Raw genomic sequence first — 27,169 nt, 5'->3', positions numbered from 1 at the left:
AAACATTGTGTATGTGGACATACCACAGCATATAGTTTACTGGCCGAGATTTAATCCTTAAACACTGCTGTCCTCACTTGGAAGCTTTAGGAAAAATATATGAAATATAACCATTTTTCAGTTGCTTCTGAGTGTTCCAAGGGAGCAGAATTATGCTATAAAACAAGAAGCCATAGAAGCAATATATTTATATATACCATATTTATTTTCTCTATATTTCATATCATCAATATTTTTTTGTTTGCAGATTTATTTTATTTATTTTTTAGTTTTGTTTTACAACCCAATGCAATTCTGACATGGATGGTGTTAATTTATGAAACGCGTTCCAATGTATTTATTCATTTCCCCCAGCAATGAGCACCTGGTACTAAAATTGTTTCAGAAGACAGCATGGGGATTCATATTCTTGTTTCACACTGATTTTGGTATTTGGTCTCGGTGCGCTGGCTGTTGGGAAGCGCTGCAGCTGCTGGAGACACTTTGAGCACACATTTTCCAAACTAAGGCAGAAACCCCGCTGGCCTTGGCGGAGAGCCGCGGTGCTTTGAACGCATCTGCCGGCTGCCTACGACCCCGCACCGACTTCGCTTCCCGAGTTTCGCGCCGCACAAGCGCCTCTGATCCCGAAAGCGCCTGAGCGTCCCCCTGGCCCCCGGAGCGCTCCCGGGCTCGGTCCCCGCGGGCGGAGCCTCGGGCCGGCAGCGCCCCCCGGGCCGACCCCGCTGCGGATCCGCCCGGGCGGTGCCGCGGGGTCCGGGGCCGCTCCGCCCGCCCCTTGCAGCCATTGGCCGCTGCCCCCGGCCCCGCTGCCCGCGCTTATAGCGGGGGACGGCGCTGGCGCCGGGAGCCGCCGGGATGCGCGCCCCGCCGAGCCGTCTGTGCTGGGCGCTGCTGGCCCTGGCGCTGCCCGCCCTGGCGCTGCCCGCAGAGCGGCTGGTGCTGCTGCCGCACGGCGAGGATAGCGGCGATGCCGCACTGGAGCCCGGGGACGATGTGCGCTCGGCGGCGCTGGAGCTGAGCACGGCGCTGCGCTTCTACGGCGCGGCCGTCCGCTCCCTCTATGTGAGTGTGGGGCCCCCTTTGGCTGCCGGCGGGTCGGAACCGCTCCCGGGGACTCCTCGGGGAGCTCAGGGTGGGTGCTTGTGGGTTCCGTGCGGGTTGTGTGAATGCTGAGGTCAGAGGCCGGTCCAAAGAGTTTAATTGTTTCAGTTGTGTTCAGTTCGGTGTCGGGGCCGTGTTAACTCCCTTCTCACACTGTGGCCGGGACAGATTCCTCGAGTGCACAGCCTCCGCTGGGAGACAGTGCAACAGATAGTAGGAGCGTAAAGAAAATGTAGTCGAGTACCAGAGTGAATGCCATCATCCCTAGGCGTTTCTGCACTCACACAGAGTGTGTTCAGCTCAGAAAGATCCTCGTTGTGGTCTGTTTTATGTATTTCGGCATGCCAGTCATAAAACTGAAACGGGGTGTCTAACCAGCAGACTAACATGTGCAAGACTTGCACCTCTAAGCACTGGGAGAACTTTCTGTTCCTTTGTGCCTTGGGCACTCTCAAGTGATCATTGCTTTAGGAGTCTCTTGGGCAGAGGAAGTCCATATCCATAGTAATTGAAGGCTTTGAGCTGCAAGCACATCTCAGCCTTGTGTGTGTGTCTCACAGCCGAATCTGCATCCCAGAGTGGTGTCTGCATGTTCATAGCTGATGGAGGGTGTTCAGTGTTTGAAGGTGGGATTGAAAACAGATCGTCTGGAGCAGAGCTGCTCAAAAGCAGCCATAAGGAAAACTGTTTAAAATTGCAGCGTGTCTTCAGAGTGCTGCAGGGGTACTGCACACTTTATCATTGCCTCCTTCACCCTGAAGCCCCACCTAGGCTAGCAATTGAACATGCTGAGCAGCACATTTAGAAAGGCTTTGGTAGGGAAGGCACAATGTGTTTAGCACATTCGTCTGGTAAACTAAATCTCACCTCCCTGTCCAGATAAAGCAGTGTAGTTTAAGTGGATCTAAGATACAACTCGATGGATTAACCTACATGGAGACACTTAGGAAACTAGAGCTCTGTGTGATTGCAGTCATTCAAAATTTGATGTAGTTCCCATGCACTTGAGTCTGTTTCATGGGTATTCACTAAAGATACAACTTGCTTGTGCTATGCTGAGTTACACTAGTGCTGACACTTAACTTACACTCCTTTTCGTTGTCCATATGCCACTACTTAGATAAATCTTGAAATCATATCTGAAATCTAAAATTTCGAGGGATTTGGGTTATGCTTGTGTGGAAAATGAATGTTGTTCACTGAAGCTGACTGAGATGAAGTATTTAGTGGAGTTCAGACTTCAGCTTGACCTTTAGTTCATTGTCTTGCCTTCTGTACTTTAATTTGATCATGGATTAGTCAACCCAAGTAAAAAATACACTTTTTAAAGCACAAACATATTCTTGAAAGATAGAGGGCTGTATATTGCGAGGCAAAGATAACAAGCAGCATGTCAGGTAAGCGACAGAGATGGGACAGAGTTTTCAAAGAGCAGTAAATTGATTAACCAGTCTCGGTTTCTTTAGTTTAATGATCTTGTTACTTGCCCTGCGCTCAAACAGGAACAGTTCTAATTAGTTGTTTCCTGAAAGAATACCCATATAGAGTCTATTTCCAAATCACTTCCAAGGCTGTGCCAGCATTACTCAGTACTAGGGATGGGTAGTTTTAATGAATGGCATTTCACTATCAGTCTATACACTATGCAGAGGCTTTTTCTTGCACTGAATCTGGCACAAGTATTGCAGAACAGAAGTATTGCAGTACAGACTTCATGGGGGTGGGGAGGGGAGAAGCACACCTGTTAAGGAAATGTGCTGAGCAGTTTTTAATGCACTTTCACTTTACATATTTTTATTGTATACTTACAATGTGTACTTATGAAGCTCTATGATCTAGGTTGGCTGGAGTTTCCAATGTGTTGATAGTAAATATTATCAAGCTGATACAATTAACATTTAGTGCACACAATTTTATGTAGCAATTTTATGTGGGTTCTCTTTCTGTCTTTTTTAACAGTTGAGAAGCTGAGTAGCTTAAGTTAGCTGTACATGAATAGAAAAGGCAAGGCATTCTGTGAAGTGATTGTTTAGTACCAACTTGTCATAAAATTCCTGGCAACAAAACCTTTTCTCACAGACAGAAGAGAGCGCTTTTATTTCATATAAGTGGAAACAGACTTTCACATATTGTAATCTTCCATACAGTGCTTTTGTATGTAAGATTTATAGCATTGAACTCTATCACTAACCCATACTATTCTATTTGTTTCAATAGCATACTTTTATTAAGGCATTTTTAGTTTACACTAAAACTCACTGGTGTGGAAAAATGGAAGGATTAGGGGTTACCTCCAATTAGGGAAGAATTGAGAATCCTCTAATGCAAGCTTGGTTAAATTTTTTATTAAATTTTTTTAATCCTTACTTTTATTAACTTCTTAAATTAATAGTTGGTCATGTTTGTATTAGAAAGCTTTGCTGCTTTAAGTCAACTGTCACTTCATTATAAAAATAAATACAATTTTTTTAAACTTTTTATGCAGAAATATTCAAGCCCGTAAAATGCCTAGTCATTGAACAGGGGGAAAGTACCTCATTTGTTAGAAACTTAAATAGTATCTCTGTGTGTACAACAAAAAAATTATTCTTTTAATTAGAAGTACTTGCTTGCTTTGCATTCTTCTTCTCAGTTGGTTTTCAAGGTGGACCTATAATTGTGTGTGCGTGTTATTGGTTCAAACTACAAATGTATGTTAACTATGTGTGTAATCCAGAAGTTTAACATGCTAAAAATACATCCGTGTTAGTTCCTGTCAATTGAAATAGTGTTATACCCTAAAAGGAAAGATGTACTGTAAAGCTGGTCTTTAGACAACGCCCACCTGAGGCCTCTTTTCCCCCTCTTTCCCTCTTGACATGAATGATGCTTTGATGAAAGCCAGATTACTTCTCTTTATTTTGGGATTGACACATAAACCTATCTTTGTGACCTTGAAAGAAGCAGGGTGAAGTTAAAAGATTATTCACTGTCTCTGTCAATATAAACGTATTGTTAAAGCTGAAAGCTAAAATAATTTTTTCATTATTGCTGTGTTTCCTTTTTTGCCTTAAAAATCACTGCAAAAAGTGAGCAGCTTGTTTATTTATTTTCATGTGATGGATTGCAAATGTTTTCTGGATTATAGAAACATTCCCTTAGCATTTAAAACTAAACTCTCACTTTAAAACTTTCTTTTAAAAATGGGATTTGCATCTCTTTAATAAAACTGCCTCTTAAATTAAAATTTTTAGCAAATAGGAAAGGAATAGTTAGATGCATGTCACTAAGAGGTGAAAAGAGGAGGGTCATTTCTTCTGGCTTCTGCTTTATTCTGCAGTATTAACTAGTCCTGATCGTATTTTCTCTTAATGCTGTTTTAATCTCTGCCATAAATGGGGGATCACGAAGCCGCAAAATCCACACACAGCAAATCTGATGAAGAGCATGGAATTTGTTTAAAATACTTCAAACACCAGTCATCTCTCACAAGAGGATTTAGAGTAGGGCTGTTTGTGTACAAGAAGTGTAAGAAAGCAGAAGGAAAACTTTTAACTTGCACTAACTTTCTTACTTTAAAGAGGGAATGCCTCTCTTTACTAAAAGGTCCTAGAAAACAGACTGTAATGTCCACCTTTCTCCATCCTGTCTTCCAGTTATAGTAGAATTGGTGGGTTTTAATTTTCAGGTCATGTTTTAGCTTTGCTTTTCAGGAATATGAAACATTTTCTAGTGTACAGATGTAGGAGTTCTGGGAGCTTTTCTGGACTAGATTTCTCTTACATGTCCAGCTCCAGTTGTAGGGCCTGTATTGAGGTAACCCATGCTGTCTTTTTAGTTCTTTATTCCTCAGACTCATAGTTCACCTTTGGGTCTGTGGCCACTGTCAAGTCATGAATGAATAGTGTAAAAAATTATCACAATATTCCGATTCTTCTGCCCCTTTCTAACATGACCTGCTTTCCCAACATGTTTGCACAGAGTATTTACTGATATCTACCTTAGATATGCTGTTCATGCATAAAGCCAACTCACCTATTGTTTAGATGATCTTAACATTTTTAGTATTTTACACTCTAGCTGCTAATGAAACTATACATCTGCAAAATATATAGTCAGCAAATATCAAGCCACTTTTAAAATAAATTCTGATACACTGTGGGAACTATTTACTAATAGTTTATGATAAGCCATTATTATGATTATCCAGTTATACACCAAGTTGACTGACCACTGGCCTGTGGCAGGGGACATGCTCTGACCCTCTGGATAGCCAGAAGGAGAGTCCAAGGTATAGGTATCTCTTGTGTATGGAGGAGTGATTTGTATCATGCGTTCTCATATTACACCTTTTCTGATTTACTGTATGTAGGAGCAGTGGTGGTCCAGATTTTAAGATGTTGCCAAGGCACTTGCAGCCAGCATCGTTGATGGGCTTACAGACCATAATTTCTCTGTGAATAATATGTGTGGCCTCTCACTGGCTTCCTTGTTTACAAATTTATAGAGTGGAAAAGGGTGAAGAAATCTGTGGAGACAATAAGAGTGATCAAAGACAGAGAACAGCTTGTGGACAGGGAGTGCATAGGTAGGCTTGGGGTCTTCATTCTGGAGAAGAAATTACACAGTGGGAGAAACTGGGTAGAATTTTTGTGTGTCCCAATACAAAAATTAGGGTCATCAAATGAAGCTGGAAGCCAGACTGAAAGCAAACAAAAGTAGGAGAGACCTGAGGATATGAGTCACAAATTCATGGAGTTCCTTTTTAAGGGATTTTGTGGATGCATAGAGTTTATATCTGTTAAGAGAAGACTCAACAAATATGTTAAAGAGATACACTGAGGATGGAAAACATTCCAACCACAGGGAATCCCTTGAGGTGGATGCAGCTGGTGGCTCACTGGAGAAGTATGTGCATGTCCTCTTGTTTTGCTGAACCTCTAAGCTAGCAGGTACAGCTGGGGACAGGCCACTGGGCTAGGTGGCCTTGCAGTCTGACTCAGTGGCCATTCTGACCCACTTCTAGGCATTTGTAAAGATTTTATTGTGTTGACAGTATCCTGACTGCATAAAAAAATCCAGCAACAGTTTGTTCTTCTTGGACTCACAAGAATCCCTGTTAGATAAATCTGTGGGAGTTGCAGTTCTAATTTCATAGTTTAGAGTGACAGTTCTGGGACCTCTGTCCCCTTTCGAGTCCCCTGTGTATGTGGCAGGAGCCCTAGAGTGAGTGCCTGGCTGTCTGCAGGTACTCATGTGTGTCCTGTTATCAGGTAGTCCAAGACTTGGAGGTGGATTTGTGTCGTTGCAGAGACGGTCACGACATACAGAATGACATGGTATCAAGTTTTCAGAAGGCTCTTGTTTATTATGGAGGCATCCTGTCTTTTTTACAGTTTTTACAAACCTCATGGGCAACTTTATTGGTTAATAGCTTTCTTGTTAATTATTTTATTTAGTAAAAGGTATCGTCCCTCAATCTATCTATTCTTGAATTGTTTACATATTTTCTTTACTGATTCTCGTGGGACAGATCCCTTGTTATTACAGGTGCATTTGTTTTTCACCCTCAGGATAAATTGTTGTGTTAAAAGAACTTCTCATTCTCAAAAGTTTCATGTGGGAACTAGCAAATTGCTTGTTAGCTGCACTGGAAAGAAATGACAGGCCAGCTATGGCAGCTATGGCTGTATCCACAGATTTGTATGTGGCTGAGTTCGTGCCAAACACAGCTGGTGGAAGGGCCTGACACAATAAGCTGTGTGTGAGTACTTTGTGCACTGCCTCAAGGCCTGACACCTGTAGTCTTGCTCACTGCCTGTGTGTGTGAGAGCCAGCTCTGGTTTGCCAGTTGAATTTGGCTGTCACACTTGGATGTGCCCTAGCACCTACCTGTATGTAGGTATTTATCTTAGTTTTAGTCAGAGATGGCTGACTGTGAATCATCTCATGGATGGGTAGAATTTCCCTGAGCCAGTACCTATGCATTTGGAGACCAAGAGTTTCACTTCTGTATGCAAATTCCTTTCCCCACCCCCCCACCTTCAAGTCTTGGACCCATTTTCCTATCAGACTGTGTTAGGGCACTCAGCTGTAAAGGAATTTATAGGGTGGCCTATATCTGCTGCGGAAATTCTGTCTCCTAGACTCTATAGCCTCTGTTATAAGAGCTGTGCTCTGTGTTCACAGCATGTCTTAAGAGTGAGCAGCAGTTTGTTGTTGTTAGCCTTGCACAGTAGCAGAGAAGTTCCTAGGAGGGCGGTTGTAGTGAAGTGAAAACTAAAGCAGTCCTGGCCAGGCAAAGAGAAATCTGTATGATTTCCCAAAAGACTTTCACCCAGCCTATTACAATATATAAGCATGGAGGAGGGTTGTTTTTTGGGTTGGCATCTATGTGTGAATTAGTTCTTTGCTCAGAAATTCTATCAGCTTCTGAAGCATTGGTGGGAAGGTTATGTACGTCCTTGTTAGAAGAGACAATAGGTGTCTGAAATTTAAATAGCTGAAATCTTTATCTAAGGAAAAAAGGCTGTTCTATCTGTAAAGTTGACCTCTAATTTTGGGCAACTGAAATCTCAGGACTCCTGACTTGGGATAAAAAACAACAACTTAAAAACCCACAGTTTTTTAAAACAGTTACTTTTTAAATACAAAACTGACTTTCGAATAAATTTCTTTTGCAATTAAAATATTGTGATCTGGAACACATGTGTGGGAGACAGTTGTATGAACAGTATTTGTGTTATAACTTTCATCTTTTTATTAGGTTACCACTAATGGGATTATTGCAGTGAATGAGCCCTCAAGTGAAGAAAAATACCTTGGTCAATTCCCAGTGAGTTTTGGGGCTATTGCTCCTTTTATGGCTGACCTGGACACAACAGATGGACATGGAAATGTGTATTACAGAGAAGATTCATCTTCAGATGTCTTGCAACTTGCATCAGACTACATCAAAAGAGGTTTTCCTGAGACTGCTTTTGATCCCAGCAGTGTTGTTATTGTTACCTGGAAGCTTGTGGCTCCTTTCCAGGCACCAGGAGAAGATCATGCTTTGGAAGAAAAGGTGAATAATAACCAGAGCTTTAAGTCATGTTGGACACATGCTCAGCTAAATTGTAACACTATAACCTTTTTGCTTTGAAGGCTTGAAGTTCTTTGTGTTTAAACGAATTCTGCAGATCTAAGAATGTATATTATTGTTGAAAAGGCTGTAGCAAAATAGGAGTTCCCAGAACTTTTACTTGAGATTTATTTTAATAATGTTTTATTAATGCAAAAGTTAATGCTTGAAACTACATAGCTGATTTCAATGTGTTTCCTAATGACTCTTATTTTGAATGCTAAATGTGTTGTGATAATAACTGAACTAGAATATCCTGACCTCCCTCTGTGCAATGTAATCCTGCTGTCTTGCATTTTTCAGCAGACTCTTAAGTCATTTTGACATCAAACTATGTAAGATCAGATAACTATATGGACTAGTAGGATCTTAAGCCAATTTTGAACAGATGATATTGCATTCATGTTTTGTAGGTAGTATTGGATTAAGAAACAGTTGGAGGTTATTTTTATAATTATTCACAAATAATTTTCCCTTTTTTAAACCATTCATGTACTATCCTGCAAGGATATGTAACTTTGTACACCATAATTATCAAAGTTGATGAGAACATTACCGTTACTTAGCACATCTTTTTATGTCAACAACTGTTTTCTTTTGCTGAACTTGGCACAAGCATTGTGTTTATAGTAACAGTTCTGCACCCTGGTAGCAATGAACAGCTGATGTCCGAGGTGCTGTCCCAGTGGTTCCTACAGTAGGCAGGAGTGTTCCTGTGGGAAAAGACTTGAGCAACGTGAAACTTGAAGTTTACTTTAAACATTCTGATTACAGAATTTTTTATTTAGTCTAGCACATCACTTCTGTTATTTTAGGGAAATGAAATAGCATCCTATAGCATTACAGAACTTCAAATCATTATGCTTTAGGCAGCCTATCTGACTATTTCCTACAAATTTAATTTACTTTTGAAAATGTTTTCTTTTTAATGAGAATTCTGGTTTTCATTTTGTTTTTAAGTGTGAATAAAAGAAAATTACTCTTTCTTGACTATTTTTTGTGTGAGTAAATGTGTATTTTTTTTTTCCACAGAGAAACACATTCCAGGCTGTCTTAGCCTCTTCTGATTCCAGTTCCTATGCTATTTTCCTTTATCCAGAAGATAGCTTGCAGTTCTATAGCACATACTCCAAGAATGGCGATGAAAATGTTCCTGCTATGGTTGGCTTTAGTCAAGCCTCTACAAACTACTACTTTTGGGAAAAGCCAGGATCCTACCATGTCATTGCTAGTGATGAAGACAGCATTAGAAACCTGTACAAGTATGCTTTTTTCTTTGTTTAAACTCCTCAAGAAAACAACAGAGTTCCATGGTTTTCTTAATTGTAGTATGAATCAGTGAGAACTAATAAGATCCCGTTAGCTATTGCATGAGAAATCACAAGATCTGTCACTGATAAATATCGACCTCCTTGACAAATTTGGTGTAATTTGTTAAAAGTCCATATTCCCATTTTCACTGGTAGAAACTCCTGTATACTTAGTTCTTATATAAATAGTACCACTTAGAATTCAGCTTTCTATAATCTATCCTAGGCAGGGGTTTTTTGTGTTTGTTTTTGAAAGAAAAAGTGAACAAGCAGGAAAGGGAATGAGTTAGAAAGTTTTAGTAAGTGGTGGCAAGATCTTTGTGGCCCTAAAATCTCCTTCTGTTCCCACCACTTTGGAGACAAGAAAGCTAGAAATTCTCAACAGACCTCTGGGTGAGGAGAAAAAAAAATGTTACCTAAACTGTCAGGGATGTTCTACAGCTGAATAAACTGTACCTCTAGGTAAGTAGGTAATGTAGATAAGACAGTTTTGTCCTGACACTTCTCAGTGGAGGATAACATTGTGTGTAGGCTAGAAATACCACACAGCTTGCTTTATTTGGCATGTACTTCTCTTTGACAGAAGCAGCAATGCTGGGAAGCAGGGCGTCTGGGTGTTTGAGATTGGTAGCTCATCTGACAATATTGTGCCTGCCAAAATCAGCAATATTTTGGAGAGCGTAGATCCCAATGAAGAAGACCAGGAGATGACTTCTAAGCCCTTTATGTCTGATTATGGTTCCACTGAAATAACACAGCAGTACATCACAAGCACAGACAGCACAGAAGAGGATCAGCAGCTTGTCACATACAGTGTTCCTCAGTCAGCTGCAGAAGACTTTCTGACTTCATACCAAGATGTAACAGGAACACCTTCAACTGAGTCTTTTTACAGTCCTCAAAATTTCCCGACAGCAAAAGCTCCACCTCGCCAGTTTCGGATCCAGCAGTTCCCCCCACAGCCACCTCAAGTCATAGATGTGGAAGAATTTGATGAGACTGGAATAGGTAAGGTCTTTTGTACAGTTTAACTTCTTCTAACATGGACAGGCTGGGGAAAAAAAAAAAAGTGAAAGAAATTGAATTATGAAAGAAACAATGTTTCCTTCTCATTAGCTTAATGTCTAAAAATCTGACATGCCATAAGTTTGGATGTCACCTCAGATGCAGTTCTTTCCAGTCTAAGTGAACAAGTTCCTTGTCAAGCTCACAAACTTTTCTCAGATGTGCTACTGAATACAGGTGATTTAATGAAGGTTGGGAATAGAAGGTGTCATAAAATTTTTTGGCTAGGATTTCATGGCTTCAAGTCTTAGAAGGGTGGAATTAGCAATTCTGAGTTCTAATAAACTATTTCTAGAAATATCAGAGTAGTGTGACTGACTGCCCAGGTGTTAATTGAAGCAGGTGTGAGAATTGCTATCTCCATGAAGTAAGAGGGTAAAACAGCTAGGATTACAGGGGGAATCAGTTGCTCAATTGTACAGGGTACTGTACTGGTCCTGAGTACTGTACTGATATGTTTTGTTCTAAAGTTGGAAAGTCTCCTTTTTGTTTTGATTTGGTAACAAGGACAAATTAAAATAGTGTGTTTAGCTTTGACAGGAATTTTAACTGATCTGTGTTAATATAGATCTGCTGAAGTCAATAGAATTAAACAGTTTTCTAACTAAATAATTAAACAGCTGAAGTCCTGTTGTTTTCTGCAAAATAGTAGAAAGTGATTTGCATATTGCAAGGTTAGCCAATTGCAAAAGTTTGTTTTCCTTAAAGAGAAAATGAAAAGCTGATCAAGTGAGTCCAGAGATGCTTTCCAGCTAGTCCAGGGCTATGTGAATACCACAGTAATTACATAAAATATAAATGTCTGGTCTTATTTTCCACAGTGTTTCGCTACCACACCGATGTCCAACAGACCTGTGCTAACAACCGTCACCAGTGCTCTGTTCACTCTATTTGCAAGGATTATCCCAACGGGTTTTGTTGCAGCTGTATTGCTGGTTACAAAGGAAATGGCAGACAGTGTGTAGCAGAAGGTAACTGGTTTGAAATTTAGATACATAAGCAACAATTACACATGGCATTCCTGAATGAGGTGACTTGTATTTGATTCCAAAAAAGACCTGATAAAAAAATTTTTGAACGGCTTATTACTGAGATATAGTGAAAGGCATTTGAATCAGTGAGCTCTACTTTTTAAAATGTTTTTTGAGTGAAGCAAATTATTTTGAGTGATCAACTCTATGCTTTATGCATTTTAATATGACTTTCTAGAAAATATAAACTTCTTCTGTAGCTGATGTCATTTAAAAGAAAGCATAGCATCCAGTGGTATTTCCTAGCATTAGTTATGAAGTTCTAATGTGTTTTAATCTGATATGGTCTTCACTCTAGAAATGGACAGTTCAAAGTGATGAACAAATTAACTTTGATCATCGAACCAAAGAGCGTGACTCTGCTTTGACTCTTAAGCTGCTTTTTTAAAGGGTGCTCTGCCACATTTCTGTTAAATACCCATTTAAACTTTGTTCCCGTGTAAAATCCATGAAGGAATTTCTTATGTATACACTTGTAATCCTCATAGTGATTTGGCTCAGAGTGCAGATGCATTTTAACAACTCAAATAATTTACTGCAAAGTCTTGTGTTTTATAAACCAGGAAAGCAAAACCTAATACTTAGCTTTCAGTTCATAAAATTGGGTTTTCCATAGAAAGAAAAGAAGGATCTGAATTATATACAGGTGAAAATTAGCAATCCAAAATAGCTACTTCTGTGTAACACTGATAGTCTTCAAAATGGCCAATAGTTCAGAGCCAAGAAATGTAATAGGTTAGAATAATAGGTCAATTAATCTCCTAATGAATGAACAAATGAACAAATTTGCATTCAGTGTGTATTTATATGAAGTGTGAGCTCAAGAAGTTTTTGTCTGCCACTTACTGTCAGCTATACTGTAACAGTGTTATGAAGTTGTCCTTGCAGACAGAACTTTCAGTGAGCATAAAGGGCATCTCTTCAGGTAAATTTGGCCATTTAATCATCCACATAAGACAGCACACGCGGACATACCTACATAAGCAAATGAACACATTGCAGTTTCTTGTCTGAACTCTATGAGTATTTGTTTGCCGTTTGTTTCAACACTAAATACTGAACATTGTGAACACTCTGGACATGTTCCTTGGAGAGTATGAGAGTACTGTTACTTTTGTTCTGATGCTTTGTATTGATTTGCCAGGTTCTCCTCAGAGAGTCAACGGCAAGGTCAGAGGAAGAATCTTTGTAGGAAACAATCCCGTTCCAGTTATATTTGAGAACACTGATCTCCACTCCTATGTTGTGATGAACCAAGGGCGTGCCTACACTGCTATCAGCACAATCCCAGAGACTCTGGGGTATTCTTTACTACCTCTTGCCTCTATTGGAGGTATCATAGGATGGATGTTTGCTGTGGAACAGCAAGGATATAAAAACGGATTCAGCATTACTGGTAACTTCTAAATTAAAATAATGTTCAAAATTGCTATGCTTTCCTCAGTCTTGATAGAAAAGAAGTGTGTATTTAGAAGCAATATAGAGTGAAAACACACATCTATTCTGAGCTGCAGATTGGGTTTTTTGATCATATTTCTCACAATTTTTCTTGTTTAAAATATATAGACAATGGACTTTTTAATTTACTGTCAGTGTACAAGAACTAAATGTGTTAGAGGGAAGATTGGCTGGGCCAGTTTCTGTTCAAGAAAGAGATTATTAAAAAGATCTGTTGGGGGAGTTGTTACTAGAATGTACATAGTTACTAAAAGAAGCTTCTCCTACATCTTCAAGAGATTTAACTTGTTAATTGCCTGATTGTACCAACAGAGCAAAGGAGAAACGACAATCTGACCTCCTGAGGGTCTGAAACACTTTACAGAAACAGCTGCTGCATGACATATAAATTACTCTGTTAGATAGTTTGAGTGAAACTCCTGCTCACAATTCGAGCTTTTCATTAAGGCCAAATCTGGTTGGTTGTGCTGCTGTGAATTCAAGCTGTAGATTCAATCTGTTCTAGGAGAATACGTTTTTCTTTTTAAAATTTGATCCTTTACAGACATTAAATATGAATTTAGTTGAACACAACTTTTTGGTTTGGGATTTTCTTGGATTTGATATGTTTGAAGCTTCTTCTGGAATTTGCAACATACATTTCACTTTGTTTTGATTTGGAAACAGATGTACTGGATTTCGATTTTTTTTTTTTAAATCTCTACTCGTAATGGAAATTTTCTCTAAAATATCCTTTTAAATGGTAGGATAAGGCCTACTGCTAATTGCTTAGTCAGAACTTCCTTTTAAATTTAATAAAACCCTGCTGTCTCAGGTTTATTTGTGATTTATCACATTCAGTGTTTGAAAAATTTTGCTTGCAGTATCCAAGTCTGTTATCAGTATGCCTCTGAAAGTTATTTCATTAGAAACACAAGACATTAGCAATTGTGCTACATCAAAACTTGCAGACAATAGTAATTTATATTTTATCTGCTAGAAGCAATATTTCTAATAGAAGGAATTGAAATCCTCTATTAAGTTTAGTGTTTAAATAATTCTCTTTCTTTAGGTGGTGAGTTTACACGGCAAACAGAAGTAACTTTTCTCCAGAACAATGAGAAGCTGGTTGTAAAGCAGAAGTTTAGTGGCATTGATGAGCATGGTCACCTTACCATCAGCACAGAAATGGAGGGCAGAATACCTGAGATCCCATCTGGGGCATCAGTCCATATAGAGCCATACACTGAACTCTACCACACTTCTAGTTCTGGTAAGCTTCCATAAGAATGAAATTATAAGAAAGTGCACAAATCAGAGACTAAGACAATCTGAAAAACCCTCTTTTATCACCTTTTTAACAAGTATATTTAGGGCTCTTTGACTTACAGAAAGTTGCTTTTTGCCTCTTAGGAAAAGGTTTCAAAAGAAGGTGGATTTTGAGTGGGACAGTGCAAATATTCATCTTTTCATTGAAGAAATACAAGTTAAACTTTCTCTGAACTGTTGCTTGCAAAACACTCTAAATTTCCCTGTTGGCCTTTTTTTAACACTGTTGATGGTAGTGTACAAGTTGCAAACTTTGTAAGTCCACAGCCCTTTAGTAGGACGTGTACTGGCATATAGCTTTTTGTGGTAATGTCATTAAGTGAGCTGTGATCTTTGATGAGACTAACCCATTGTTTGCCACTCACGTAAACTTCATTACAATGACTCCGCAAGCATTTGTCAGTATTATTTGAGCTGAATTTTAACAACCAAATGGAAAATTACCTCTTAATTCATTTATCAGTTTCCTACATTGTCTCTTCAGTACTCCTCTCTCCTCTCTCTCAATTTCTTCATCACAGATCCTAGGTGTCCTAAGAAAACCATTCTTCTTTCACTATTTACAGGGCAGTCTTGTTTTGCTTACTTATTTGATTTGCTCTTCCTGGATAAAGTTTCAGGTGTTTCAATACAGAAGGTAAAGAAGTGAGGTTGGAGTGTTGCTGATGGCCAGCCAGCCCAAAAGAGCTATACACATGAAGCAGCCTGTGGTGCACCCATGTGCACATGAACACTGGAGAGACAGCACTTTTCTCCAAGGGAGCACATTTGGTTGCTAGAGATAGAAAATGATGGGGTTACATCATCACTGCCTTATATTCACTAATGTCTGGGTTTGGTAGCCAGTGCTGAACCTGCTTATGCTTTGCCTGTTGTTTTGGACTGGGAGGAGGAGGAAGTGGAAGCAGCAGGAAGCTTCTGCTTTGTGCTGAACAACTGGAGAGTTTGAGGGAGTGTCTGCTCTACAGAACAGTTGCCTACTTGGCAGAGATGGTTTTCCCATGGAGGTAAAGTCAGAGGCTGGAGGCAGGTGTCCTTCAGTCTGGATTTGATTTACTAGGACTCAAACAGCTGCAGTTCTGCTGTCCTATGGCATATCTAATGGACATTGCAGAAGTCCAGCTTTAGCCAGCTGTTACAAGTGGATTCACATAGGTGTGTTCTGGTGTCCAAACAAAGAATAGTGGTGTTCTGAGGACTTTTCTGTTGGTGGGAGGATCCACAAGCCCAGATAATTTTGAAGAGTTTTGTTTAAAATTTGTCCTGATAGAGAAAACAGTTGTGAAGCATACAGGAGCTCTCAGACATGCAGCTACTTCAGGGCTCTGTTAAAATCCAAGACTAATAGCCTAAAATGAGCTAAAAGTGGGTGTAGTTTAGGCTGTGAGATGGCTCTTGACCTTAACTTGGAGATCCATTATATAAATCCACCGAAAGGAGCCTCCAAGTTTGCTGAGTTGAATTTTTTTTTTTCATTACATGGAAATCCACAAAGTAAAGTCAAATTCTTTAAGTATGTCAAAATAAATGAAATTACTAATTTCTCAGAACTGTGATACCTGAGAACAGCGTAAGCGTACTCAAGTGCTTGCTCCTTTGCATGGAAATACATCCACTTTCATAGCCTCCAGCCTTTGAAATTCCCATTTGCACTACACAGAGTGCATCCCAAGTCTACAGCTAGCATTTGACAGCGTGCTTTTGGTCTCTGCTCTGATCAGTGTGTTTGCTGTCGTGTCGTAGTGATCACCTCATCATCCTCGAGGGAGTACACAGTGACAGAGCCAGAAAGGGACGGAGTTGCTTCCACGTACACGGGTGCCTATCAGTGGCGCCAGACCATCTCCTTTGATGAGTGCATCCACGATGACTCCCCCCATTCTGCTCCTGCCACCCAGCAGCTCTCAGTGGACAGTGTGTTTGTCCTGTACAACAGGGACGAGCAGATCCTGCGATACGCCATGAGCAATTCCATCGGCCCCATCAGTGGTATGTATCAATTGAACATTTTGCTTTTTCTCTTTTGTGAGTAATTAAGAGCAGTCATCTGGTTTTTTAGCCTGCCTAGCTGGGTGTTAATGAGTTAAATTAATTAATTTTATTATTTAGTAGCAGTCCAGATCCACCAGAGGAGAGAAATGGAATGGTTAAAAATATGTATTTTTACTTCAGAATGAGTATTCAAGTGATCCTCTATTCTTGAAATTTATTGGAGTTTATGTCTATTTCCTTGAAATACTCTCAATACACCATCTTGAATCTATCCCCTTGGATGCATGGACTATGTTGTCTATCTTTACCTAATCTGTAGTTTTTCTGTTAATTTTTTTTTCGGGAGGGGGGGCATTGTCAGAGAAAAGAGTAGAAGAAGGGAATAAGATTTACCGTGGATGAATTTCTATAGTTTATCTTGAAACATGGTATTTTATCTTTGAATTGTAGGCAGCTTATGAAAGGGTTTTTTTTCAGATGAGCTACCCCAGCTTGCACTAACATCAGAAAGAAAGCAAAGAGACGATTTGAAAATGCACACCAGATGAGTATAAAACCAGGCTGTGCTCACTTTTGTTTGTTACAAAATAGAGTTCTGCTAATTAAAATGAATAAACCAAGCTGTTAAGAATCATGTTTTGAGCCTAGTGTCAGTGACTGGAAAATAAATTTTCTTTCTGTCTTGTTCTTTAGAGAAGTTGTTGTGGCTCTTTTTAACTCACTAGTCCTTTGTACAAGTAACAAGGAACACAGGTGCTATTAAATACATGTCTAAGATATCACCTGCAAGGCCCTTTCTTCCTGATGCAAAAAGTGTGTCTCCTTGTTTCACGTGTGTTATGAGCAATCTCCTTTTGGGCCTTAACTGGGTGCTATTACTTGGACAGAGTCATCAAGGCTAAATATGGTCTCTCTTGCCAGATGGTGCTGCTGATATTAACAGGAATCCTTGCTACACTGGCACTCATAACTGTGACACCAATGCCGTGTGCCGTCCAGGAACTGGAAATCGTTTCTCCTGTGAATGTTCAATTGGCTTCCGTGGAGATGGAAACATTTGTTACGGTATCAGAAGACTTCAGTTCATTGCTAAATGATAGCTAATGTGGAACTTATTTTCCTTGGGGTATATTCACCCTCAGGACTAGCTATTCCAGCAAAATGAACTGCCCTGAGAGGCCGGTTTTAGGGTTAGAGCGTTGCTGGGCTATGTATCTCAATAATCAAAGTAAGTAAGTTTGACCGTCTTGAAGAGTACGTTTTCCTATTTTGCAAAGCATCTTTCCCACCCAGTTCATCTTTTTGTAAGACATGTGGGAACTTAGTTTTGAGAAATTTACTGTAATGCGAGTTCTGGTTAAAATGAGTCAACTAGGTTAAAAGTTCTCAAGGGACATGAGAAATAGGAAATGCACATGCGGACAAAAGCCCAGATTTATGCAATTCATTGAAATAATCTTTTTCATGATCTACTTTGAAAATCCATTTCTGGTCAAAAAGTCTTATATTTCCCAGCTCTGTCTAGCTCTGTATTCCTAGTGTATTTGGGTTTTGCCTCACAATCAAATCACAGCAGTAGTACTCATTTTCAAGAGGTTAAAGTGTGTGTTAATGAAATGTGTCATCTCTATCACCTAAAAAATTTTAGGGGTTTTTAAAACCCAAAGTGCAACTCTCCTTCCACTCCAGCCCTTTAATCAACTTGCAAATGAAAACAACAGCATCACACTGTCCTTTTCAGTCCCCTGATGCCTTGGGCAGCAGTGGATTAGAGATGTGTATGGATAATGAAAGGGGAAACGTTTCCTGGAGTTCATGCTCCCCCAGTAGTTATCATTGCTTCTGATCACCTAAGGCTGCATTTTCTTTGGCTCCTCTTTCCTCTGCAATTTCCTGTGCCTTCCCCTTATTACTCCATGATAGAACTTCTTCTGGTTTGTTTTCTTTTTGAAGGAGATTAGCTGAGGACAGTTACCTCAAAACTTATTTTCAGGTTATTAATGTCTTTTAAGAGGTGTGGTCAATCCAAGCTGTGCTTTAGGTGCAGAAGACTGCTATTAAACTAGAGTTCCCCAATTTCTGTTTTTCTGGCATCCACATTAAATGCATTTTTTGTAATAACCAAGATCCTTTTAATACCCTAGATATTGATGAGTGTTTAGAGCAGCCAGGGCTGTGTGGCAGCAATGCAGATTGCAACAACCAGCCGGGAACCTACCGCTGTGAGTGTGCTGAGGGATACCAGTTTGCAGCCGATGGGCAGACTTGTGTTGGTGAGTTTCATGTTTCTTCAAAGCATTGCCCACCAGCCTTTGGGCTGAGATCCACCTCACAGGGACAGAAAACAGTGCTTCACGATCTGTGCTGATTTCTAATGTGAGTGGAATTCAGGAGTTTGTGCTGCAGCTCATGATTACCGGGTTTTTCTGCATTTTCTGTGCTATGCTTTTGACTTTTTGGGGATTTGTGTTTTGTTTGTTATGTCTAATCTAGAGTGCAATTTAACAGATGAGATTTCAGTTACAGATTCATCCCTTGGGCAAGACAGTGCATAGTTCTAAACCAGTGTGTCTTGGCTGTTGCAGGCTTATTCTGAAGTGATAATTTATCATGATGAAAAGTAATTGTAGCTGCAGGTCACTTCACTATTAAAATCTTTGCAATTTGGCTCTTAGCTCATTTTTAATGAACTATTAAATATCAAATTCAGTAGTTGTTACTGAGTGAGGTTTTTTTTCTGGAGAAAACCTGAGTTAATCTGTATTTGCTAGACTAAAGTTGTCCTGACAAGGGATATCTTTTCCTTCTTTGTCCCATTTTTCACTCAAGTTGTAGAAATACCTTTTGGAAAAAAGAATCCACCAACAGTAGATAGAAGAGGGACAATGACCAATAACAGAAGAGGAATAATGACTCTCTACCTCTAGAGCTGCAACTGTCAGGACAGGATGAAGACAAGATTTTTTTATTTTTTTTTTAATTTTTTTTTTTTTTTTTTCTTGTTAGAATTTTTATCTTTGTAACGTGACAGTAAGTCCATACCAAGAAAACCTATACACACTCTTCCGATATGGCTGGAAGCCTTAAACTTCCAGTGTGACTGGGAATTCCTCTTTCTTTTGGAAAGAAGTGATAAGAGCTGAGGATTTTTTGCTTCTGCTGTGACTGCTTTGTGGTGGAAATTTAGCTACACTTTGATCAGCTAATGCATGCAGGTCATTGCTCATTATAGCCAAGACTGTTCTTTAGCAAAGACTGAGGAGCCTTCATCTTACAGCAGAGAGTTGCGTTACTTTCCCTGAGTTCATGACTTTGCATGCTGTGTATTACACTCTGTCACAAGCCAAATTTCTCTGCTCCAGTAAAAAGAATTATGAATTCATGTCTGTTCCCTAAGTCACAGTGCACCCGAAGTTTCTGTTGCAGAACAGTCAGAAAAAGCAGCTTCTTCTACCAAGGCCACTGGAAGGGACAGGGTGAGATGTGGAAGAACAGCTTTATGCTCCTTCCGTTATGTCCAACACTGCACTTTTGTGACTTGGACCTGAAAGAGAACATTCTTCCCTCCAGCCATGACCTCACCAGCTTCACTCCACCACTTTCCCATGAAGCTGATGTTCCACTTTTAGCAAGTGCTAAGTAATTCCTTGCCCAGCTTGAAGGATTCCAGTTTGATCCCTTCCTTCAACTAAAACCAAATAGCGTTTTTAAGGCGGAAGAGAGGGAAGAGAAACTCCAGTTTTCCAACAGATTGAAAATAAATGTCATGGTAATCTTTTCACAGTAGAGGGTTTTATAACCTACAGAGAATTTGAAGGGGAACAGCAACCCTCTGTGCTTTTGCAAGCTGCTCTGGGATACTAGTTCTGACTCAGCTTTTTTGGAACTAGCACTTTTTTTCATACCAGCTATGTGATTCACTGGGCAGCTTTATAAGAGAGTTGTAAATAAATCTTTTCCTCCTATTTGTAGGATGAGAAACAGAAAGGCTTGGGGACTCCCTTTGAGCTCCAACTCTTACCTTATGTATTTATAACACTGTTCTTATTTGAATTTCTTTTCAATCCAAAACTTACTCAAGATAACAATGATTCTAACAATGAGGTAATTTCCTCCAGAGAAACAGAAAAAAATAGTGTTTTCAGATATGGCTTGGATAGAAGATTCTTATTTCCCTGCTGACACTGTGTTAGTTTCCATCTGTGTGTTGTGATGAAATGAACATTGTAGAATCTTGTCTTGGCTGCCTGTCAAATCCTTGCCATAACTGTGTAAAGACAGCCTCAGTGTTACAGGAGCCTCTGTTAGAGCAGCTGGAAGTCTATTCCTAAATGTACACACTGGACACCCTATTTTCATGCCCAAATTTTTTGTAGTATTTTTCCTCTTCCTATTTCAAGTACCATGGTTTCCTTTCCTGTTCTCTCACATCACAGGTAAGCATAGGCAGAGCTCCAGCAACTTCCTGAAACAATTTATGTGCAAAGTGGTGCAGTGCCTTCAGAGCCCCAGCTGTCAACATTAGAGAGTTAGGAAAACTGCAAGTCTGGTCCCAGATTTCTCCAGTAGTTGACAAATTTGTTTATCTCCCGTTCAGTGAGTCACAGCTCCTATTTGTTGCCAAGTGACAGCAGCCCTGGGTCAGTACGAGGTTAATGTAGCAGGTCATCTGAATTATTCCCAGTGTGGTGAACTGGCCACTTGGCTAACATGTGAGGTAGCTCTGTGAGATTTCTTCATTCAGGACTCCTTTTCATAAACAAAGCTGATAGGGATATTAGGATCTGTCACTATGGTAGCCTTTCTGCCCCATTCTGTATTAACAAGCACCCGTGAGGTGCTGAGGACAGTCAATTCATTGTAAAACCTTAATAAGATTTACACTACTGAAAGGGGAGATTTCTGGGGGGGAAAAAAAAAATCCAAATCCCCAGAGCAAAACCCTCTCTGTTTCCTTTCTCTTCTGTAATCATTCACAGATGTTGTTCTCTTGTATGAACTTACTATGAGGCTTAGTCTTTGTGAAGGAAAGTTCAGATTTTCATCTCCTCTCTTACACATTTAACCTGCAGCTGTGGAGTATGTGGTAAACCACTGCCAGAGGGGCACACACAACTGTGACATTCCCCAGCGTGCTCAGTGTGTGTACACCGGAGAGTCTGCCTACATCTGCACCTGCCTGCCTGGCTTCTCCGGAGACGGGCGCGCCTGTGAGGGTGGGTACTGCCATTCCTTGGGGGGCTTTTGTATTCCTCATTGCACTACTGGGCTGGTCTTTGCTGTGTCCTTTACCTACTTGTCATTTGAAGTAGGAAATTTCATAGTCCGAGTCCCTCAGGCAGGAATTTTTATTAAGCATTTCTCTTTTCATCCTCTCGCTTTTGAATTTACTCTTCAGTGTTTGATCTTATAGAAGGTCCAAGATGAGAACAGCAGAAGTTGCAGCTACAGACCTTTGTCTGCTGCAACTGTTTGCACTGTATTGGTTTAAATTACTAAGCTGGTGAAACAAAATGCCCAGACTATGTAAAAAAAATCTGCATTCTGTTTCATGTCAGTCTGAGTGCCATGGGGAAGCAGTTTTACCTAATTGCATGTTGAAAATGTGGCTAGCCAAATCCTACTTTTCTTGCTATGTTAAGTCATTTCTTTGGTAAAGATGGACATATATGTCTAAAACACTATGTGAGTTAATAATGTCTATTACCCTTTGGAACAGGAGAATCCTGGGATTTGCTGAGATAGAGAACCTAAAATACAGGCCCTCAGCCCCATTTTTTATCTCCCTTGCGTTTCTGTACTAGATGTATTTCCAAAGAACTGTCTGCATGTCTAATCAGATAGCCTGAAATTGTGACTGGTTTGTACTTTATTTCATCACTCTGGCTTGTCCATCAGAAGGAGCAGTCACTTGAGATTGATCTTTTCTTTTGCAGATGTAGATGAATGCCAGCAGGGCCACTGTCATCCAGACGCTTTCTGCTACAACACTCCTGGGTCCTTCAGCTGCCACTGCAAGGCAGGTTATCGTGGGGATGGTTTCCGATGTGTGTTAGGAGGTAAAATTCTATAGTTCTTGAAAGTTGGACCAGAAATATAATTTGGGATTTGGAGGATATATATTTTCATTTGGTTGCCTTCTGAAGTACACTACCTACTGCCACGCTGGTGTCTTTATTCTTCTCAAGTCTTTCAAGTTTAGGGCTTTACCAAGCTTATGTCAAAACTGTATCCTGACTGCTATCACTTTTTCATTATACTCTGCTAAATGTCTCATTTTATGTTTTGTTTATTCTATGCTCAGCAGTTTTCAGCCCCAAGCTGATACTATCTTTTGAAGTGGCCTTGTGTAAAGGTTTGACCGTGGGCGTGATTTGGTTTGCATACTCAGTAATCACTTACCATAAAATACCTGGAATTGTTGGCGATGCAAACGAATGCAATATTTACAGAAGAAAAGTGGAAAATGAGACCAAAGTCACGAGACTCTTGTCTGCAGTGAGATCTAGATGCCTAAATGCCACATACAGCCTGTGGTCTAGAAAGACTAAAGTGCCAATTTCCAGCTGGCACTTACTTGTTTCTGTATTTATCCAGCTTATTCTCTATTCAGGAGAAAATTCTTTATCCCCACACTTCTGTTTCTCCATTGTACTTTGAGGCTTGAAGTATAAAACTCATCTTGAAGGTATGCTTAAAAAAAAGGGAAGGGAAGGAACACTGGAGCACAAAGTAGTGTTGTTAATTTACTTTAATTCAACAGCATGACAAACGTATGGAACAGCACTCAGGTTTTGTAGATGCTGAATCTTTCACCCACAAAATAAAGCCTAACTTCTCAGTATATTCAAACCCAATTCTTCTTCCTCTAAGATTCTTGCTGTTGGGCATTTCTCAACGGACTGAAAATCAAACTGTGCAGTCAAGAGTAACAAGAATATCCTAGGGCCAAAAGGAAAGAAAGGGTTTGGGGGGTTTTGGTTGGGCTGCTTTGGCTTTTTTTTTTTTAATAGTGGAGCTGCTTGCTTCAAAGTACTTGTCTGTGTGGCATGATATTACTACCTGAGACTTAATACTTTTATCTTGCCTCTATATTCTCTAATTCTGAATTTCTGACTTTTTTCCCCACAACCGTATGCTCAGTTTTTGAAACCAAAAGGCAAGGGATTGTACAGAGGAAAGAAAAAATCACAAAGTTGATTCTAGTTTTAGATCATATTTACATGGCACTTCACCCTATGCACAGTATACCCATTATGTGAAATCACCCAGTGCTTGTAGATTTTTATATCATAGGTAAATTTCAGGAGGTTTTGAAGTGTTTAATTCTGAGGCATAGCTTTCACCACTTTGTCAGTCTTTTAATATAATTTTTAACTAACATTTCATGCATAATCACCCATGTGTATTTTCATTTTATTGCCACATGAATGAAGAACTAACTGGTGTTTATGACCTGTGTCAAAATATTCAGCTAACTATCCAGCTGATAAAAACAAAATTATTTCTAGTAGAGGAGAAGCTTGATGTGAATAACTTGAAGCAAATCAAACCTTAAAGCTCCCAGTTCTTTGGGCAGAATTGTAGAGGCAAAAACATTGCTTTCATGTCTGCCACATGCCCTTTGCAGATTAAACAGGTGGTTTTGTAGACTGACATTTGCAATTAACCAATTTACTTTATTACAAGGACACAATTAATTTCTTCTATGTGTGATGATTTAAGTAGGAGAGGTTTTTGTGTTATTATTCTTAACACCCTTTCTTATGCAATGATTAGTGTGTCTACTAAACTGCTTAGCACATGGTATTATTTTGTAGTAACTTTATTTCCTACTTATCCTGTACACTTCTTCACTTTCTCTGCTCAGTACAATCACATTTTGGATGGGGATTTTTCCATGTCACAATTTTAATAGTAGTAACAAAATATTTTTAAGAGTTTCGTATCTACTGTTCTAGTGGGTGCAGGTCTGCCAGGCTTTGTCAGTCTTCATATATGCCTCACTGATAACTTTTTTTTAACACGGTTTTATATTACCAGTAGAAGACAGGCTTTTAGAAACACTTGTATCAATTATCTCTGCTTATTAAATGTTCTGAGCAGTAAAAAGACATCTGTGTAGATAAGAAGTCTCACATTTGCTGAATTGTGACTGAAGTACAAAGTATCTGTGTTGCTCAGCTAGTCTGCAGAAATGGCAATGTTTACAACTTAGTGACTGCTCCCTTCCTAGAGTTAATAGAACAATAGCTGCCCTTGGGGTGTCGTCTGTTGCTAAAGCTTTAGTGCTTCTAGAATGGATAGATCCATCAGTTAATCATTGCCAGGGACAGAAACAAGCCATACTTCCTGAAGCCTCACAAAAGTAGTTGAGTTTACTCTAGCACTCGATTTGTAAAGTAAGTTGCTTTAGAATGGAGATTGCAGAGGAGGCTGTATTGTATTCAGCTGTAATTAGAGACCCTTTCTCCCCTTTTACCCACTAAGGTTTTGATCAAATAAACCTCAAAACTGAAGTTTTGCCTAGTTGTTAGTAGCATGGAAAATTTCATTCATCCAAATACTCAGTTCATTTTGCTGTTTTCTGTTCCAACCCATGTGCAGAATTTCTTGCTTTTTTGTGTCTTTATTATTATATGTAGCCTACTGTTAAATCTCAGTGGCAACTCTTGAAACAAGTAGACTAACAAGAAAAAATGGATTTGAGTCACACACATGGGAATGTCTGTAGGAGTGAACAGGCAGGTTAATGAAAGAGTTAATGATGCTGGAATGTCCTGCTGCTCCCAGCTATTAAGAAAGTCTGTACTTCATTATTTCCTCACGCTTCATTTTTCCATTTCAAAAAAACCCAGATGTCTGAGTGTTTCTACCCCTGCAGACCCCAGACACTGTTTACTAAACAGAAACAAGCCTGGATTCTTGGAACTAGGAACTGTTAAGAGCTATTCTCTGATCATCTGCGTGCAACTGGTTTCACATGAGAAACACACTTACCAGGACAAAACTGTAAGTGAGGGATTACAAAGGAAAATGAAAGGACAAAGGGAAGCTTTTTCACTTGGGTTGGTTTTTTTTGTTTTTCACTCCAGCATTTGAGGACAGCAATTAAAAATGTCAATATAAGTCTTTCAATAAGAGAAGTCCATACATCTTAGTTTCTCATCCTTTTACTCAGCTTCCATCTATTTTAAGAAAAGTGCATAAATCATTTTCTATATTGCTGCTACAAGAGCAATCCTCTATAACTAAAAAATACCTTGAATATTTGTATATGGCTTTAGTTTGGTTTTTACTCCATTCTGTTTCTTTCTTCACACATGTGAGAAATGTGTACGTGTATGTTTTTCATCTCATCTTTCCATATTCATGATACTTTCATTTTTTCAAATTCCATAATCTATTTCAGTGACTTTTAAAATCCAGATTGCTACTGGTAATTTGTTAATCAACTGAAAAAAAAATTTAATACTCATTAAATGTAAGTTGATTCTTCTGAAGAAGGATATACATTTAGCTGAAATTCAGGATGCACCATTCTATGTATCTAGTCTGACTTGTACTGTGTTCCAGAAGACACACATTCTTCATTGCACCTTTGTTCTCTGTTCTGCGCTGTAGCTTCTATCTTAGGAGCATTTTTCTGTATACTCGTTCAATTTCTCATTGTTCTTTGGAACTGTGGTTGCCAGAGCTGGATGCAGTATTTCTTGAATCATCTCCCCAGGCTCATATATTCTTCTCTATGCCTGAATATTCCCTCTGTATATGCTGAATTCCTTTTTTATACCTTCTCACAATCTCTACAGCACGGAGCTGTGATCTGCTGATAGCTTTTTCAGCTTGTAGTTTCAAAGATTAGTCTATCTTTAGAGACTTGTCTACACAGTTTATTCCAAGAAGTGTGACTTTACATTTACATCCTGTAATTCTCATGTGGCCTGTTTCACTTCCACAAATGATGCAACCTATGGTTGTATATCTTCCTCTGGAATCCAAATGATGGAATTAAATTTCTTACATGGAAATTTAAAAGGAAGACTGAGGTAATATGGGAATTTACTAAAGATACTGCTACTTCATGACATTTGACTTCTGACTCAGATTATTTCTTTCAGTTTTTAATTATTTGCCAATTTAAGTGCTTAGTTTCAAATATGATACAGTCCTGTGGGCGTAAATAGAGCTCCACAGGAAAACACAAAGCTATTAGGTCACTGCATTACCTTCAGCAATCAAGCATCAACTGCACCAAAACGCAGTGAGGATGGGGTTTTACCTAATTTTACAGCAAATGCCAATTGGTAATGTTTAAATGTATACACTGAAAAGTACTGTAACTTGATCCTGCTGTTAATGAAAAGCTGATGTCACCCCTGCTTTTTTTTTTCATCACTAACAATTACCTAGGTCCTGCTTTTACTGGTTGTTTCATCTCTGACAGAATGAACAAATCCTGGTGTATACCATTTTTGTGGTTTTGACATGATCATTTGCCTTGCCTTTCAAATGTGGGTTTCAAGAATGGTAAGAACCTCCTGAAAATCAAGGCTGGTTATCCCTGTATATGGAGCCTTAAAACAGGCATGGCTTGTTTTCCATTTGCTACAATCAGGTGCAGTAGTAGATGTAACAGCACCATTGCACCAGATAGGTGTTACTTGCTCTTGGCACTACCAGTAGTATTTAATGGACTTTTTCTTCATGCCAGTCACAAGATCTGAGCGCTCTCCTAATGCCAAATGTTCTGTATCTTTGAAGAGTCTTGACTGGATGAAATACTGCAGTACTTATGT

General features: G+C 39.4%; 1 protein-coding gene across 1 annotated transcript in view; it reads left to right on the top strand.

Moving 5' to 3' along the window:
* Positions 1–858: 858 nt before the first annotated feature.
* The window catches only part of NID1 (nidogen 1), a gene marked incomplete at its 5' end in the record, with an annotated part of 42,845 nt that continues 16,534 nt past the window's right edge, over positions 859–27,169 (top strand). Inside the window, 12 exons of the mRNA XM_083857474.1 lie at positions 859–1,065; positions 7,850–8,149; positions 9,239–9,468; positions 10,100–10,524; positions 11,403–11,552; positions 12,757–13,008; positions 14,122–14,322; positions 16,122–16,367; positions 17,292–17,435; positions 18,515–18,643; positions 21,443–21,586; positions 22,307–22,429. Coding sequence (XP_083713600.1) covers positions 859–1,065; positions 7,850–8,149; positions 9,239–9,468; positions 10,100–10,524; positions 11,403–11,552; positions 12,757–13,008; positions 14,122–14,322; positions 16,122–16,367; positions 17,292–17,435; positions 18,515–18,643; positions 21,443–21,586; positions 22,307–22,429 — 2,551 coding nt within the window. The remainder of the gene's footprint in view (positions 1,066–7,849; positions 8,150–9,238; positions 9,469–10,099; positions 10,525–11,402; positions 11,553–12,756; positions 13,009–14,121; positions 14,323–16,121; positions 16,368–17,291; positions 17,436–18,514; positions 18,644–21,442; positions 21,587–22,306; positions 22,430–27,169) is intronic.

Source organism: Zosterops lateralis (assembly GCF_965231275.1).
Source record: "Zosterops lateralis genome assembly, chromosome: 3".
NCBI classification, from domain to species: Eukaryota; Metazoa; Chordata; class Aves; order Passeriformes; family Zosteropidae; genus Zosterops; species Zosterops lateralis.
Note: the sequence above shows the minus strand (reverse complement) of the source record. Positions and strands in the feature narration are given on the sequence as shown.